The 18,696-nt window shown below is 38.1% G+C and overlaps 1 protein-coding gene across 1 annotated transcript in view; it reads right to left on the bottom strand.

Annotated features, from left to right (window-relative positions):
* Positions 1-16,431: 16,431 nt before the first annotated feature.
* Positions 16,432-18,696, bottom strand: part of Scgdelta (sarcoglycan delta) — a 299,973-nt gene continuing 297,708 nt past the window's right edge. Inside the window, 1 exon segment of the mRNA XM_085482904.1 lies at positions 16,432-18,696. Within this exon segment, the coding sequence (XP_085339030.1) occupies positions 18,413-18,696 (284 nt within the window). The 3' untranslated portion in view covers positions 16,432-18,412.

Here is an 18,696-nt window from a genome sequence, read left to right as displayed (position 1 = left end):
TTCGGACTTTTCTACGATTACTAGTTAGTTTCTGCTCTTGCAGTTCAAGTTTGATGAAGCATTGCATTGTTTTAAAAGAAAGAGATAACTACATCAAAATTAATTTTTTTAGTAACATAATACTTATTAAATTGTTAATTGCTTAATTACAATATTACTTTAGTATTATGTTTTAAGATTTTATAGATTATCTTATCTATTTTTAAAAACTATATTTTAAAAATTGCACATAAAAATCATTAACAAATCCATTGTGAAGAATTTGTTTTTTGCAAAGATTTTATTTACAGAGGCCAGCGAAAATGTTTGCATCTCCTATTTTATATTTTTTTCTCTTTTATATATAATATATACTATACAATACAAGCGCTTTCTTTCTCTCTTTCTATCTTTCTATCTTTTTCATCAGATTAATACATCCCACACTTCCGTCGTGCTGCGCGGCTTGCGCGAGACTGATTCTCATGCGGGGTATTGCGAGCGCGGGCCTGATGGTCACATGACTAGTGGTCACGTGAGAAGATCACTGGTCATGTGACCATGGGGCCCGCGCTCGCGATACTCCGCATAAGAATCAGTCTCGCGCGAGCCGCGCAGTGTGATAGACGAATGGGGTATGCAGTCTCGCGCGAATCTAATGAAAGCATAGATATTTAATCACAAAAGATTCTTGTAGAAAATTTTGTTTCTTCGTTCGTATTTTCTGTAAAAGATTTGAATATTGAATTTTTATGTGTTGCATAATTAATATATTTTTTATGCATTGATTGCAATAATAATTTTTGTATACATGCATCGCAATTTTTGAGAGTTTATTATCAAAGAATAATATAACTTCGCTTTGCGTAATTACATTCGATTAAACTAAACAAAATGAGAAGAAATATATAAAGAGATACATTTATACAAAATAGTTCTCAAACACTACAATAGAAATTCGACAAATTAAAATTATGTACATAATGGAAATTTGGGAAGTAAAATTATGTACATAATAGTAATTTGGCGAATTAAAATTATGGCATCAAACAACTCTCATTGCAAAGATTAACAATTTAACAGTTGTAAAATGAACAATAGAAATGATATCAAAGGAACGCGTGATTCAAAGCGCGCACTTGTGTTGTTTAGTAAATATAAAACTTCGATAATAATTAATAATTTTATTGTTAATTGCTTAATTACAATGCTACTTCAGTATAATGTTTTTGAGATTTTATAGATTATCAAGTTAGTATCGCGTCATTTATTTTTGCAAAAAAAACAAATTCTTCGCAATGGGTTTAATGATTTTTATTTGCGATTTTTAAAAACAATATTTTAAAAATTGCAAATAAAAATCATTAACAAATCCGTTACGAAGAATTTGTTTTTTACAAAGATTTTATTTACAGTGGCCAGTTGAAAATGTTTGCATCTCCTATTTTATGTTTTTCTCTTTTATATATAAATAATATCCTATTTATACAACTTTAACAATTTATATTTATGCTATTCTTTTTTATGTATTACATATATGAAATCATTTTTAAATTACTTTTTATTGCATTTATTAATTTTCATTTCCTTATATTTTTTAAATTAACTTTTTACAACTTATAGTATAACGCATCAATAAAATTTTATATAAATATTTTTGTGTGTATAATTTTTATCTTGTGTAATTTATATATAAATTAGGTAATATTATCATTTAGTCGTTGTGACTCACTACAAATATTTTCTTTATATTTATGGCATAATTTTTGTGTCATTAAAAGATTAATTAAACATAGCTTTGAGATAAATCTATCTGTCATTCTTGATTTGGAAGTATTTATATCCTTGCACTTTTCTCTCTGACGTGAAATCTCATTCTGGATGGGAATCATATGAGCATCGGTGTCGTCGAATCGACAGAAGTACGTGTGTCAATCAGAAAGTAACCGCATTGCACATGCAATAACCACATCCCTATTGTTGTGTGTGTGTGTGTATACAAGTGCAATAATAGCGTACGGCGACGCATCGGCCGGTTGAATCGATGACGACCTGCCAATCGTGGAACGGCAATTTAGCCGCGAAACGAGGAACGAGTCAGTTGCCTGCGACCGCGAATAATCTCGGTCGTAGTAGATCCTCTGCGATCTACAAGCGTGTATCTACCTGGGCCGCGACGATAATTGAAAATCGCCGCTCGATCGACGAGGCTTTATTTCATGGAAAACATTGCACCCTGCTCTTCTCCCCGATTGTTATTTTGGGTATACCGGCAAATCTATTATCTTGACTATCGAAACAATTCGCGCTTCATCTCGTCATGATTGAAGTAGCGTGATTATTCTGAAACCGTGTGTAATCTTTTTTTTTTTATATTAATGAAACATATATGTGTTTTATAAGACTTTACTACTAAAATAAATGCCGGTTAAAATACATACATGTTAGTTTTTATAAACAATAACAAAGCAAAATGAAAAAAAGAATTAGAGGAAATGGAAGAAAAATATTTTTATTAAGAGAATAAAAATGTTCGCTAGGAAGGACTGTTTTCTCCACAGAAATTATATCTCGTGGGTCGCAAAAATTTCTTTGCAGAGGGATATAACTGTCGATTAAAAGGAAGCTCTGCGAAAGGTGGCAGTTACCGTTTTAAGGGGGAATGTCGGGGGTTTAGGAGTAATGAGACTTTAAGAAGCTTACCTTGATGACGATGTCGACGCTGCAAAAAACGAGAGCGAAATGTTCAGAAAGCGGCATCGTTTCGCTTCCCTCGCTTGTGTATTAATAATGTGGGGGCAAGGGAAAATGTCCGAAAGATACTCTTCTCTCCATCGGGCAATTCCCGGGAGCGAAAGTTCTCAAGGTATCTTCTCATTTCCGACTCGGATTATCCGCCAAAATAAACGTTTTATCTTGCACATTATGGATCATCCTTCAATGACAGCTCACGATGATTAAAATTGAATGTAGAAGAGAAAGCTGGCAATTATACGGAGTACTTCCTTAATATATCATTTATGATCTTTTTTAACAGGACCGGAAATTAACAGTAGATTCCATAAATGTGATTCTATTCTTAATCTTTTTCCGCATCCTTTGAATTCATTCGAATTATTATTTACAGTGTTTTTTTATTTTATTCTTATTGATTAAAATTGCATCACATAAATATGTAAAAATTTGTAATACGATATAAATGTCTGAATTTAGGCGTTTATTTAAGCATGTTTTGCAATGTGTCAAAAAATTTATATTTATAACGAGAGAATATATGCGAGAGAAAATCGATATTTTTGTTTGACGTATACATGATGATAACATTAAATATGTGATAAATATAACATTAGATGATAAAGTTGTTCATCAGTAACGTATTCTCTCTCGCGTATTCATTAGTCGCATTATTTGTTTTTTTTTTTTTCACGGTGTTTACGCGCATAAATCGTTTGCTCGTTGCGGGGCGTGTTTGCGAAGTAGAAAGGGCAGCGGCGCAAACTCAAAAAAAAAGGGACAGAGAGGGAGAAAGAGAGAGAGAGAGAGAGACCGGAAGTTGTTTGTTCCCGATCGTTTATAGAATGTGGTATATGCAGGCGGGGCCGCAGGAAAATCAGCTCTTTGTCGGCGTATCGGGTTTCCGCCGGTAAAAGCGTCAAATTCGGCGTCGATTCCGCTTTGAGGTACAGGTGTGCGGCAATGACGTTTAATAAATTCGCCGAGAAATTAACGCGCACGCTGCCCCGTAGCGTCAGCGGCGCGCCACGGCGCTGTTGTTATCCCCCACCCCTATTTTCCTTCGGGGTTTGACAGGCAAATTAAATTCGGCAGGACGCGACGCGCTTTTCCTCGCGCTTTTGATAAGGCAGCCGATAAAGCCGACAAATTGATTCGACGCGAGAAAAAGCCAGTATATTTCCCTCGCACTTCGCGTTTGCTAATTAAAGAGAAATTTTTGCAAGGGAGGTACATATATATATGTACATATATATATGTACATATATATATGTACATATATATATATATATATATATATATGTGTGTGTGTGTGTGTGTGTGTGTATGTATGTATGTACATATATATATGTACATATATATATATATGTACACATATATATATATATATATATGTGTGTGTATGTATGTATGTATGTATGTATGTATGTATATATATGCATATTTTTATACCGCGGAAAAAATTCGCATCGCAAGGTGTAACGTTCAAAACGTGAGAGTTTCCTAAATAATGAATTACATTGTGAACTTAATTCAAGATACTTAACAAGATTTGCCAAGCTCACGTGATAATTTCTGCACGTAGCAAAAATACCTTTGCTAAGAGCTTTAATCCCCGGACACGGATATACATTTTACATATTCGTCCGAGTTTCATCGCTCGTCCCTTCTTTCGTTAAGGCTTTTAAAAAGCCCCCATAATGTGCGCGTATTATTCCGCGCTGTGTATCCCCGAGCTCTTGCATTCGGAACGAGGATCCGACTGATGCGAAGAGAATCGCTTAGCGACCACGCGCTCTCAATTTTCCCAAGCAGCAGCCCATCTCGGGAAAGAGCCGCCCAACCACCGATAACAAATTCGTTTGCGAGCTACCGCCGCGCATATAACGATTATTCAAATCGTTTCCTCCGTGAAACGTCAGGAACGCTTCGCGGTATTGAAAGATCCCCCAGCGTGCCGTCCGCGCAAACGGGACGATTCCGGGCGACGAGGAGAGTAAAACTCGGTCGAGGAAGACGCGATCTACCCACCCCATTCCTCACGAATATCAGCCGATCTGCGGTAGACGACCCAGACCATTAGGCAAAGCCTATCGCCGTCCTCTTCTCCGTCTTCTCTCTCTCTTTATCTCTCCTTCGCGCGCCGTGTCGACGCGTTAACTGAAAAGGGTGAAGCACGTGTTTCCCGCGGGATGCTTTTTGCAGCCTTCCTCCGACGACGGGCGACGTCGCCTGCTAAGTCCGTCGCCGCAATCCGCGGCACGTGCGTTTCCAAGATTCATCCCCCTTTCTTGGCGCTCATCGTTGTCGCCCGTCAGGGCCCGCAGGAGCCCGTCGGAGCCGCTTTATTCCTGCTTCCCTCTCTTCTCATGGTTCATTTACTCGTCTCTCGTTTCGCCCTCCTCTTGCATAGATAGTTTCGATATCGACGCGCCCGGATCGAAGGATTTGGAGCGCGCTCTCAAGTAATTTGCGGCGCCCCAAGGTGCGCGCGACCCGGCTGGTTCGTGCTTTCGCTTTAATACCTCTGGCGTGCGTACGGCTCGCCCTATGCATTGTGATGTGTGAGGTTTGGGTATTAATTGTTAGTATATAAAAAAATTATTGTTTATTATTTAGAGGTAGCCTACGGTCGAAATTATTTTTAAGCGGAAAGAATTGGAAAGTTTCATCAGACTGAATAGGATTCGATTTACGATATTCGAAATCTAATATATTTTCGATAAAATGAAAATTAATCAAAATGAAATAAAAATTACGCGCGTAAGCGATTGTATATATAAATTAAAAACAACTCTTTTATCAAATTTTCATTATTTTATTAATGATTCAACAGAATTGCCTATAATTTAAATTTCTAATATAATTCATTATTATTAAAATTTAATATCTTTCTTTCCACGTGTGTGTTGTACAACAAGAAATAATTCTATCTATATAAAAAAAATACTGTAGATCTTTGACACAAATCCCTGATTAATTTGATTAAAATTTAGTTCCAAAGCAGAGCGTAAGAAAGATTAGTAAAGAGATTAAAATATACAAATAAATTTTTGGAACTAATTAACGTGCTTTTGTGCAAAATTTGAAAATTATTAAGTTTTGTAAACTAATTAATATATCTAATTATCAACCGAATACATTATTTTAATATATAACAAATGTACAATTTGATAATGAGATGAAAATAATTGGCGACAATCGGACGCGCGAAGTAGTTGCGAGGATTACAGGTCAGACAGGGTTGGCCGTCCTAATTGAATCTCGTTTCGAGTGCCCGATCGTTAGGTCGCCTGTAATAGTCTACTTTTTTGTTATTCATGGCGAACATTTTCGAGGAGGGTGCGCCCGTCCGGACTCAATCCCGTTCAAATTTCCGGTCTCGAAGCGCCTAAAGGAATTAGCATTCGATCTCGCCGTGCATGGTAGAGTCTCTCGTGAGAGTTGACGAAAAATTCTCATCGTCGTTTCTCCCCCGTCTGGTCAATATCTTCCATATGTGTATTAATTAAATAGGGAAATCGGAGAAAAAAGAAAAAATTTAAATACCTACAACACGGTGTAATCTTTGAGACTCGCGTTTGATTTCAGCGGATTCACGACGCTATGTTGGATTATTAAACAGACGAGAGAGAGAGAGAGAGAGAGAGAGAGAGAGAGAGGCAAGAGTAGTAGATATAGAACGATTTTCACGATTGCATCGATTTGTCATGATACGGCTTTACCGTGTATTGATTACTTTTTATATAAATGTACATTTATGTTAAATGAGATATAAATCAATTTATCAGATGCGAATATTAAATCTATATTAAATTTCCACATACGAAAGTTTTTATATAATATTGAACAAAACGCAATCAACTGATTTTATCATTATATCCCGCTAATGATTGGATATTAAATTAATAGCTTTGAAATTCATTAATATATTTTTTGTTAATTTGTCAGAATTGAGAAAAATTAAGAGAAATAAAAATCTCAAATAGAACGAATTATAAAAAAATTAAAAACTCTTAAAAATTTATATTACACTATAGATTCTTTCATTTTTTAAATAAATTTTAATTATTAGCTACGATAAATAAACTTTTCCAAAATTTTAGAGTTCTCATTAAAATACCACAACGTTAAGTTGAAAAAAAACACGTTATTTCCTATATTAGACTATTCTATTAATAATTTCGCAGCGGAGATAATTACTTTTTTCCTATAATCTTAGGGTCGAGTCTTATACCTTACGTTATGTGTCACGTGTATTTTTTATTATCTTTCAGAAGATCTTTTTATTGATGTCTCTCCATATTTTTAGACGTGCTCTTTTATTTTTCTTTAATTTTAATCATTAACAATAATAATTAGTATTATTATAATTTTACATGCGCTTGTTAGAGGATATAATAGAACATATATAGATATTAAGTTTGTACAGATGTATATGTATGTGTTTGTATATTTGTGTTGTATATATTTTTGTATATACAATTGAATCTAAATTATAATACTAGCAATAATGCAAATAATAAAATGTACTGAAAATCTTCAAATGTTTCGTTATATAATTATATTAAATTCTTTATGACTTAATAACGTACAAATTGTTTTTAAGTCAAGCGGTTCAATGACATTCTTCGATCGACTATCTCGCCATTTTTTCCTCTCATGTAAAACACGTTTAATTTCTCTTATTAGTTTCAGGACGCGGCGCAAATTACATCGAGTTGGCGTGATTCGACGGCATAATCCGCGGAATCGAAAGGTGGCGAGCGGCCTTGCGTAATGGTAGCAGGTGAGATAATGGTACGGTCCGTAGGTCTAGCGTTAGGTAATAATGCCGCCCTATCAGACATCGATTAGGCCCTTTAAAGTACCTGCAATCGAGCATCGCCGGCTGAGCCAAGGCTGAACCGGTTGCTCCCTCTCATTAACCCGATTGCGCAAATTGAGAAATGATTATCGTGCAATTCGTAAGAAATCTTCGAATCTACGTTTATTTCCGATTAACACTGTATACTTCTTCGTATTTCTTACCTAATGCTTTTGAAAATTCAGCAGAAACAAATTGTACGGTATTTAGAAATGTAGAAAAAGTTGGAGAACACGAACTTTACGATTTAAAAAAGATACTTTTTATAAGAAATTCATTTTTTTTTAATTCGAATTTTTTATAGAAGAAATTCTCTCTCTCTCTCTCTCCTTTCAGATTCTTTAATGATATTTTTCGGAATAGTGTTTTCGAGTGAAAAATCCATTATAGATTTCCCAAAACCTATCTGAAGTATACTTTCACTAATTGAAGATTTTTGGCTCACTTCTGAATCGATCAGAGTCTCGAACTCATTTCCCATGCGACTGTTACTAGATACAACCCTTAACCTTTGGTTCCGATAACTCAAATTTATCGTTCGCTAACATGTTGACGCGGCTTAAGCAGAAGCGACGCTTGTTGATGTAAAGTGGGTCTTAAATATTTCAACGATATCTACCGAGCCTGACTACTTACCATCTCCGGGCCTGGGAAACTTCTGTTTCATGGAAACGCAGCGTTAGTCGAGCTTCCCAAAGTTATATCCCTATCGAGAGAGCTAATTTCGTCGTTCCCGTCTGCGATCCCTTCCTGCGCATCGCGAATCCTTTGCTCTTCCTATAGGAACAGAAGATTTCAACCCTCGCTTCAAGCGGTTCTTCTTACGAACGGGCTGAGTCACTTTGATTGGAAATTACAGAGACGCATTTTGCATGAATCTTCACGCTAATGGGATTTCTCGAGAAAGGCGTGTGCTGGAATGCGATAAAACTGTCTTATGACGGGAATAATTTAAAGAACCAAAGCAAAGAGCTCAAAGCGCGAAGAATTAACCTGGCAATTCGTGTCGCGCGCGGAAACTTCCGTTTTACAACTGTTGCATTCCGCTATGGCGGACAATTTTCTTTCTCGCGCGCGAACGCGCGTTCGTGTTTCCCGTATATTAATGTAAATGAGCTATGAACGCCCATTCAGTGTACATCGGTCGCACGAAACATGACGGTGAGTCGGTTTGGAAGGGTGGTTAGCAGGGCGATGGTGGCGAATATGCGGTTGAATAGATCGACGGTAGAGATAAAGGTGAAACCGTTGCCCGACATCGAATAACGGTGAAACGCTATAATTAATGAAAGCTAATCCCGTTGGAATCATGATTAACCCGATTCTCCCGTCGTCAAGCGAGCGCTCGAAGAATAGAACGCCGGAGAATAGCTACATCGGTTGTCATATCGGAATTCTCATTTTCATTCAGCCGTTATTAAGTGTGTGTGACACTTTGAAATTCTTTATGGACGTCTTAAGAGCGAGTGGCACGACGATGGAATGGATATACTAAGTTGAATGTAGTTACGTAAGCGGGAGCAAACTCTAAAATTATCGATGACAGTTTATTTCAGAGGATTTTAATTGGCGATCAATTTCCACTTCAACTTCTTACACATGTGGAAACAGAATTTGGTTCTGTTTAATAGTTTCAACAATTTATATATGTATAATATTATTTAATTATTGAAAATAGAGTAAACTGGGGTGTTTCAATAACAATATGTTTCGCGGGAATAACCAAGTCGGAATAATTAAAAACAAATTTACTTGTTAATCGCATATGAAATGACTTCTTCAACAATTCTCGCAGCAATGACACGTATAATCGCCGAGAGAAGGAAAAGAACGATACCGCATTTAGCATCCCTTGAGAATTATTCGTTTCGCCGTAATTCGCCGCGGACGAATTGTTTGGAAGCCGGCAGCGGAAAAACTGCGAAAGGCCGGGAAAAGCGACGGAAACGGCAAGAAACAAAAGTGCGCGACACAATGCGAGCCGGCAGGGTGTCCGCCCCCAAGGTGCATATGTTGCACGCACAACTCCCGCGGGGCAGGGGGGCACAGATTGAAACGGGGGAACGAAATGACATGGATTGCGGGGGTGGTGGAGACGGTCATGGGGATTGCGAGTTATGAATTAACTGTCACCGCGTCTTTGATTTGTGACGCCTGTGCCGCTTCCGCCGTATAAAGCCGCTCTCTCGCTCTCTCTCTCTCGCTCTCCCTACATTTTCCGACTGATGCGACGTACTCTTCCTCTTTTTCTTCCAAGGTAATTCCTCTCTTTTCGGAAGTCACCCCCTTTTTCTTGCTCCTCCTTCTGCGATTTGCTTCCATTTGATTGATTGTGTTAGATCGAGCTCGATTTCAGAACAAACGGCACTTCTATCACTGTTCTTCTCTTTCACAACAAATTTCGTTTCTATCGATATTATGTTTTTTTTCTTCTTCTCTCTCACTCTTTTTCTTTCTCTTTTCTCTCCCATTGCTGCTGGTTTTTTCCGTATTATCATAACGACAATATGGTAATTTAATATTAACATTCACAGACTTGTCGTTAATGTTTCCTCTAACTTTGATTTACTATAGTTATATTTATGGTCTTTGGATTTTCTGAAAAATTAATGATCCAGCGTGACGTTTACCAAATAGAAAAATTATCCGAATGTCAGCAATCGTATACGATTCAGGTATAGAAATTTTTCAATCTACAGAAGTACCAGTGACCACTGCAGTCGATTGCGAGCGCGGTACATGTTTTATAATTAATTTGCATTCCTCGATTAAAATGTGTTTTCGAATCTCATGACGATCTCCTGACATGTTTATACATCTGCATAATATACAAGTCGTAACATAAAATATAAATTGCGAAATATCAAGTGATTATTAAAATTCTGAGCATAAACAGATATGCATATATATAAAAGAGATGAAAATAAAAAGTATATTTATAAGTAATTAATATTACAGATTTCGCACATATAAAAAATCTTGATAGCTCGTGAGTTTTTCTTTGTGTCACTACTTGTATACAAATGTCAGGTATAGCGGTGTATGTGAGAAAGCAAGAAGACATGATTGATAATGCCGTGGCACACGCTTCGCGCGAAGTTTAGACTTTATCAGAGAACTTATCACCGAAGGCGCGACTCGCCGCTTCTTCTAGCTCGTCCGGTCGCGTCTTCGCCGTCAACCTGCGAAACATCCCTGTCTTTCGCTTCCTCCGTTCTAATTAATTTAGTTAATTATCCAGAGAGCTTAAAACCGCGTCGGCGAAATACCAAACGCGCCGTTAATTTCTATCATCGATAAAACCTTTGGGCTAGATACATTGATCTTGCAAGTGCATCTTGATCACAAAATGGAGGCGCCTGGAGAACTGTGAATTTAGTTCATAACGTGTTATCGCGTGCACGAACATCGTTTTCTCATTATCGTCCTAAAATGTAGAAAGCGACGCATCGTCTTTCAATTTTACTAATGGAGATGACTCTTTAATCGAAGGTAGTGCCTCTCATTGGATTTCGAATGTTCCTGACGTCTTCTTCGCAGGAATAGAAGCAAATTCTGTAATTTACGCTTGAACGATTAAGTATAGATTGGTAAGCAGATGTATCTTATTAATTCAAAGCGATCAATAATTTCGGTGATAATTTTGGAAACGATAATTGCGCTGCAATACTAGATACATTATAATAAAACGTATAACTGACGAATCAATTTGAAAATAGTCGAGAATGATTGACAGACAACTGTGTGTTAAACAAAAATTTCATTTTTTAATGAAAATAATTTTGCAATGTCCAATTAATTAAAGTTTCTTTTATTTTCGCTTGCAAATTTTATCACATTGATATTAATCAAAGCTTGGTATAAATTTTGTTCTTGTACTTTTCTGAAAATTGCGTTGCACTAAAAAATTACGTAGTGTTTAATTATATCTATTACCTTTTTGCAAAGTTCTCGATTTTTGAAAGGACCGTATAAACAGAAGAGAACTGCAATTCAGGAGTGAAAGCTCCTATCTCGCCGGCTCGTTTAATGTTAATTACATAGCTCATAGAAAGCTATAGCACAGGGCTATGGGGAGAAGGAAAAGAGACACTCTCAAGATAATTCGATGCAATTTGTCCTGCAACCTCTAAAGGCAGTTCGGCTGAAAAGGGATAAAGGCTACTTTCTGTACTCGACGATGATTATCGAGCGGTTTTAATAATTAATTTTATAACGACGTCGTTAAAGTTCCGCTCGATGTTTAAAGATCAGTTTAATCTTGCGATCCTTTTAAAGTTTCACGCGAAATCTCGACGTGCGTCTCACTTCTACGTTCCTCTTTTTAAACATCCGTTTTATGAAAAATAATTGTCATCGCATTACAATCAATCTTTCTTTCAAATTTCCATTTATGCGCGAATTTCCATAATCTGGACATCAAAATCTCGAATATTGTTACATCTGTATTCATGTAATTTTTTTTTTTTTCGAACAAATGTACGGACAGGATTTTACTAGTTTAAATGAAATTCTGCGGTGCAGTAAAATATTTCGAAATTTTATTTTTGTCCATGCGATATTCAATTTATTTCGCACGATATTTCTATCAACTTTGTCAATTTTCTATTATCTATATATAGCAACTGAGTGATTAAAACCGCTGTCAAAATTTTCTCCACAATTTGTCTCCTTAGAGTTAGAGGTCACAAAGCGCGCGGTGGAATTTGCATCTAATTTTCTTGGCGGTCACATTTCAACGACTCGTGGATTCCAAACTCCGTTGAACGATAACCGGAAATCGATGCTTGCTCGCAGACACGTGCCACGCGAGGAATATGACGCCGTTCAAGACGACGTCGGCAAGTTAGCCCCTACTTGAGGCTAAACGGGATAGGAAGAAGAATTTTCTCTCTCTCCCTCTCTCTCTCTCTCTCCCTTTCTTTCCCTCTCTTTCGCTCTTTAAAGGAAGGTACGAACCATAGTAGGGGGAAATAATGCGAGTGCTGCTGGAGAGTGGTGCCCGACAAAATTACAATTTAGGGGATGTAATTCCGCTCCGGAGAAATGGCCTTCACATACCGCGCAACGGGGACGAGGACGGAGAGTTAGATGAGGGGTGAGGGCAAGTAGGTAGAGAGGAGGACTATGCTAGGGGGTGGGAGAGATTTATCAACAGCTCGTTCCGCACTAACTAGACGCCGGAAACTCGAAAGATATTGCATCAGCGAGGCGATGATAGCGCCACGACGACTGGCATTAAATTGCATCCGGCCGTTGCAGGAATTTAGCCGCCATTACGACATCCCTTCGTCTACCCCTAGCCGCGTGTATGCTTTCCTGCCACTTTCCGTATGCCTTTTCCACACACGATGACGAGAGTCTAAGATCCAGGTGTTCCGAGAACGTTAGTCGCGAGAGTTAAGCTCCTTCCTTCTGTTATTTGCATTTTTTTGATTACGTAATGTGGTATACTATTATAATGACGTTATGATAAATATAATCTTCTGTTGATAGTGCACAATTGTATTTTAATAGCCTAAGAAAAAATGTGACCGCCAAATCTCATGAGCAGATCATTATTAATACAATATTATATTTTAATGATGATGTGTTGCGCTAATGTTTCTTGTTTATTGCACAGCATGCATGAGAAAAAAATTGATTAATACAAAATAATTAGCAATAAATAATATTAATAATTTTGTTGAAGACTGCATAGAGACAAAGGTGATGCACAAGTATAAATTAGCGTACATTGTAACAGATTAAATTACAACATACGCCATATGTTTCCCGTAAGCGCAAGTAAATGTTTACTGAATTCAAAGCACAAGCTTCTGATTTTCTGCTGCTAAGAATATAGATTTGTGTAAATTCAAAGTTTGAAATATCTATGTCTCGAGGGCTCTTCTATCGCTCAAAATCGTCAAATGGAAATAAATTATTCCCTCTTTTATATGTTTCTTAATAAATCTATCCCAAAATATATTCATCCTTTACTCCCTGTTAAAAGTTGCATTTCTTGACGATAAATGTATCTTCTTTTCTTTGGTGTCTGAATGAAAGCAAAGGCGAGATATCCACTCATTCTATATAGATTAATGATAATAAACGGTCATAAATAATAATTAAAAAAGAGAGAGAGAATGTATTGATTTTCTGGCGATGTGTATCTACGCGACCCTCTAGAGATTAACCCTCGAAACGGATTAACAGCGCAAATCTTCTATGCCAGCGGCAAAAAGCCTTTGATCGCATCAAACTAAGCTCTCTGGAAATTAATATGTCAACCGGAGCTATTACCATCATTCGCCGCAGTTGCAAAACACAGTTGCATTCGTAGAGTTGCCTGCTGTAATAAACTCTCGCCGTGAATCAAATTATTCGCAGCTGCCTGTGTACTCGTTAGTAGCCGTCCGTTTCCGATCGTTGATGTAAAAATGGGCGTGTAATAACTGAATGAAGACGGATTTATAAATAAAGAGCGAGACAGAGGGGAAAAAGGGGGCAAAGTTAATTATAGATCGGCGAAGAGCGTAACTCGATCGAGCAATTTGCAAAGGGATTAAGGCACGTTCGGAGATTGAACTTGTCGATGCGAACGGCATCGAGTTATTCCCGCGAAGATTCATGAATGTTTACTTCAGTCGCATCGTATAAGTTTGTACTTGCGCGAGGTAAATCCGTTCGTTTGTCTTTCTCCTGCCGGCGTAAATCATTAGATTTACGGCTGCCGACGTTACGTATATACCTTCACTTCGAAGTCGCGCTCGCGAGTTTACCACGTCGGACTCGACACCGATGTATACTACTGAGACGCGGATGCGTAATAAGCTCAGACTCGACACTCGGAAATTGACGGATCACGATCGATCGATCTTCATACGCGCGTGAGTACCTTCTCAAAACCATATACACGTGATATCTAAAGGCATATCTTATCACGACATTCACTGACACGATTGACACGCGCCATGGCAACGCTGGCCATTATTGTGATGGCGTAAGTCGAATTTTCTTCGCGAAGGATATAAAATAAATAAATTTTGATTCTTTTTAATAAAATTAATTTATAAATAAAATAGAAATTTTAATTTTAATTATCAAATAATATTTAACAAATGAATATGTAATTTATAACTTTGGAAAAGTATATATAAAAATGCCTTTTGCAAAAAATATATACCGCTTATAAAAATATTACACATTAATCAAAGTGGAATAGATTATTGCATCTGAAGTGTAATGTGTACGTGTTGCATTATGCATGGCTAATTTGTATTTAAAGCTTTATCGAATCTGTGTTCCGCACAACAATTTCACGGTTTGCAGAAACCATTTTACAGTCAGAATCGCTGCTACCAACACCATTCGCTCCCGGTTACCATCCCCTTATATCGTATGGTCGTGCACGTTCAAGCTCCTCGAGTACGTACAAGTAACAGCGGTGGCAGTCACTTAGATAAGTACTTTGCTCAGGTATCTTCTGTATAATGAATGAACAGGAACTCTCGTCTGGACGGTACGCTGGATATACTGAATATCCTTGAATAATTATATATCTTTCCCTCTCTCGCTTCTCTTGAGAGAAGGCACATTTTTATATATACTTTTCCAAAGTTATAAATTACATATTCATTTGTTAAATATATTATTTGATAATTAAAATTAAAATTTCTATTTTATTTATAAATTAATTTGATTAAAAAGATAATCAAAATTTATTTATTTCATTAAATTTGGTTACAATAATTTCTACGTCCTAATTCAAAAATACGAAATAATTGAATAAGGTAAAAAGAAAGGTAATTGAATATATTGCAATTTTCCGAAAACGTCTTTCTCAATCACATCGTCGCGTCCGATCTTCCTCTCTTTGGTGCTTCTTCCTTTCACTTCACGCGTCGCAAGAAGATCAGCACGATATTTTATCATCTGACAAGTATTTTTTTCTGTCTGTCACTGCTAATTCACACCAACCTATACGATGCGTTAGATCGCTTAAACCCCCAGTCGACGGAACTCTCCTCTCTACTCGGCTATGCGCTTTATCCGCCTCCCCACCGTCGCTGGATGCAATTTTAATCCCGAATTCCAAGAAAATTACCTTGCCGTCAGAGCTGTTTAAGGGGGTGCTAGATGAGATTGCCTCTGTTACCTGTCAGCTCGCTTGACATATACTATATTATGCAGCGGGCTGTTCGAACTAGTCTTGAGATTATTCTCTAATTTAAATTTCTATTTTCCTTTTGTGCCGTCGCCGCCGCTGAGCTGGAGCATCCGCGTTTTAATAGAGAATAGATGAATTTTAGAGTCGCGAATTAGAAAAAATTTCAGCTTTCGCTAGCTTTTCACCAATAAATAGGCACGATCGAATAGGCCGTTTGTATTTTTCGCAGCTAAAGCCGATGTTAAATTTTTAATTGTAATTTGGACTTGCTAAACTTTCGGCTTTTGTCCGATACAATAAAGCCCTTACGGCAATTATTAGTTACATGAGTTATAATTGGTGGAAACTGCAGAATGTATTGAATATGGATACTGCATATAGATGCTACATATATATGTATGTTGTATATATGTATAAAACATTCGTCATTTCTGTTATGCGAAATAACAAATCTACCTGTAACACGTTGAAAATTACGCCCTTCGGGAACAGGCGGCTCGTCCAGTTGAATGAAGGAAGAATGGCAAGGTTAATGGCATCAATAACACATTGGACGACGGAATTTTATTTATTCAACGAATATATGAATAATGACTTATATAGAATAATGACGTCGTCCAATGTAATTATGGGAAAAAAAACAACTTGTATACGTAATATTATAGATAAAAAACGTTCAATAACTAGGTACAACAATTAATAATAATAGTAACAATAACGACTTTATTGCCACATACATAAATAAATGGACATGGCCGATGTACAGCGTACAAGCTGGATCGCGATTCGATCCGGTTGCGTGAAACTACCGTCTCATTCTCACACTCACTCATTCTTTTTCTCTCTTTCACTTTCTAACTTTCTCTCGCTTTTTCCGGCGACACGCGCAGCCCGATGCAGCCGTCGCCCTACTTACAACAACGGTTCTACTTTGTATTGGAGCACGGGTTAAACAGACATCGCGTTAGAAGTAAGCGATTTCGCGAGGAATAATCTCCCTGAAAGGACCCCAACGCTGGAGCGAGAGCGGAGGACTCATTTATGGGAGGGAGAGGTGCTACGAACGATTTGCCTACAAGTGGTTTCGCTGCGCGAGACGTATACTCGGTACACAGGGTATAAAGTATCGAACGAAGAAGGCTGACGAAGGTGCTACGAAGAGACAGGGAAACAAAAGGAAGATCGAGGGGTCGTCGATTTACCGGGCGCCGCCTAACAGCGATCGCGCGTTTCGCTTCGACGCACGACGTTCCGAATTCCCATCTTTAATTAGTGCTGCACATTTTAGAACGCTACGTTTAATATCATTTAGCGTAGTTAACGTTGCATTTACAGTGCCGCGGTTTGCATTCAGATTCACGATCTTTCAAGATTGCTAATGTATAAGAAATCTGAATTCTCTTTTCTCTTCTCAAATGCAAACCTTACAGTCCGCCAAAAGTGAGATGAGAGTCCGGTACGAGATGCGCATCGCGGAACAGTATCGGCGATAGTGCTACGTACACATAGTTAATAGGATCTATTCACGGTACCACGGGGATCTCCCGACCGAGACGAATCCTCGATGGACAGATTCAAGGGCTTTCCGAACGAGCGACGCCCTGCCGGGAGAAATATACAAGTTCGAGCCGAATCCAGAACGCCAAACAAGCAAGCAGCGTCGCGCAGAAATATGCGGATCTTCCGCAACGCAAGAACTTTAGAAGGCATGTCGCATTGACCGACGGCGCTGGCGCGAGAAAAAGTTAAAGGGAAGAACTCGGTGAATGTGCCGCTTCAAGATATTCTTCAGAGAGAATTTTTCAAATGTCCGCGAATTCGAGAGAATTTTTCCGGGTTGGCGGTCAAGATCTCGCGAGAATTTTCTTTGTATCCGCACAACGCGACGGGCATGTTCTCTTCCGAATTGCGGAGAAAACACCTGACGCGCTTGTTCGCGTTCTTCGCCGCCAGATCGGTTGGATATATATATATATATATATATATATATATATATATATATTTCACCAACGAAGATTGGCGCCATAAAACGCCCGCGACTGGAGAAGATTGACGTATGCCTTAAAGTGTGCGCGAGATTGAAGTTACAACAACGCCCGATTGTGTTCTTATACGGCAACGTAATTAAACATGAGTGACGTTAAATTGCAAAATAAAAAAAAGGCAAAAAAAAAAAACGACGCAATTTTAGTTAATTGACATGTATGTGTTATATTTAAGAGGCAACGTCAGCGTCCAGATTAGGCCCTAAATAAACTGGGAATTCCCAAAGAGCGCCCGGCACTTAAAGGCGTATTGGGCATACGCCGCGTTCATCGAAAAATAGCGCATGCTGGGAATAATTAATTAGCTCCGACTATCCGTATTTAGCGTATTCTTTCTCTCTCTTTATCTCTGTCTTTATATATATCTCTTTCTCACTCTCTCTCTCTCATTATAATTTTTAATATGTCGCACTCAGTATTTTCGTCCATTTAAACCGCGTGGTAGATTCGTTTGATATCGCTTGCAGTGTTCCAATGAAGGCCTCGTCCCCGATCATGCCGATTGGCCGATCGCAATGCGTTTTTCTTTTTCATTTCCCGTCGTTAGGATTTCTCACCGAGTTACATAGTTCATTGCAATTTGTAACAAATTATTCTGTCTTTTCGCGATACTCAGGACTACCGAGCCGTTTCGTATTAGCAAATCGATTTGTCGGCTTGACAACTGCCCTCCGGCCTGGCGAGGAAGAGCTTGCCACTTGCGCAGGCACACAGCTGATAGATGGTTGTTTCCCTTTGGCTTTGATGAGTGGATGAGGATCTACCGGAGTGCTGTTGCTGCTGCTGTTGCTGCTGCTGCTGTTGCTGTTCTCTGGACGAGTGTCCTTGCATTGGCATCGCTGTCTTCAGACCTTTCATATAGACGGACTTGGCGTCGAGTCGGATGGCTCCGTGAACGCTCTGCAGCTTCAGATCTGTCA

Source organism: Nylanderia fulva, unplaced genomic scaffold, assembly GCF_048542155.1.
Source record: "Nylanderia fulva isolate GAGA-0341 unplaced genomic scaffold, ASM4854215v1 Scaffold22, whole genome shotgun sequence".
In the NCBI taxonomy this organism is placed as follows: Eukaryota; Metazoa; Arthropoda; class Insecta; order Hymenoptera; family Formicidae; genus Nylanderia; species Nylanderia fulva.
This window is presented reverse-complemented; position numbering and strand designations above follow the sequence as displayed.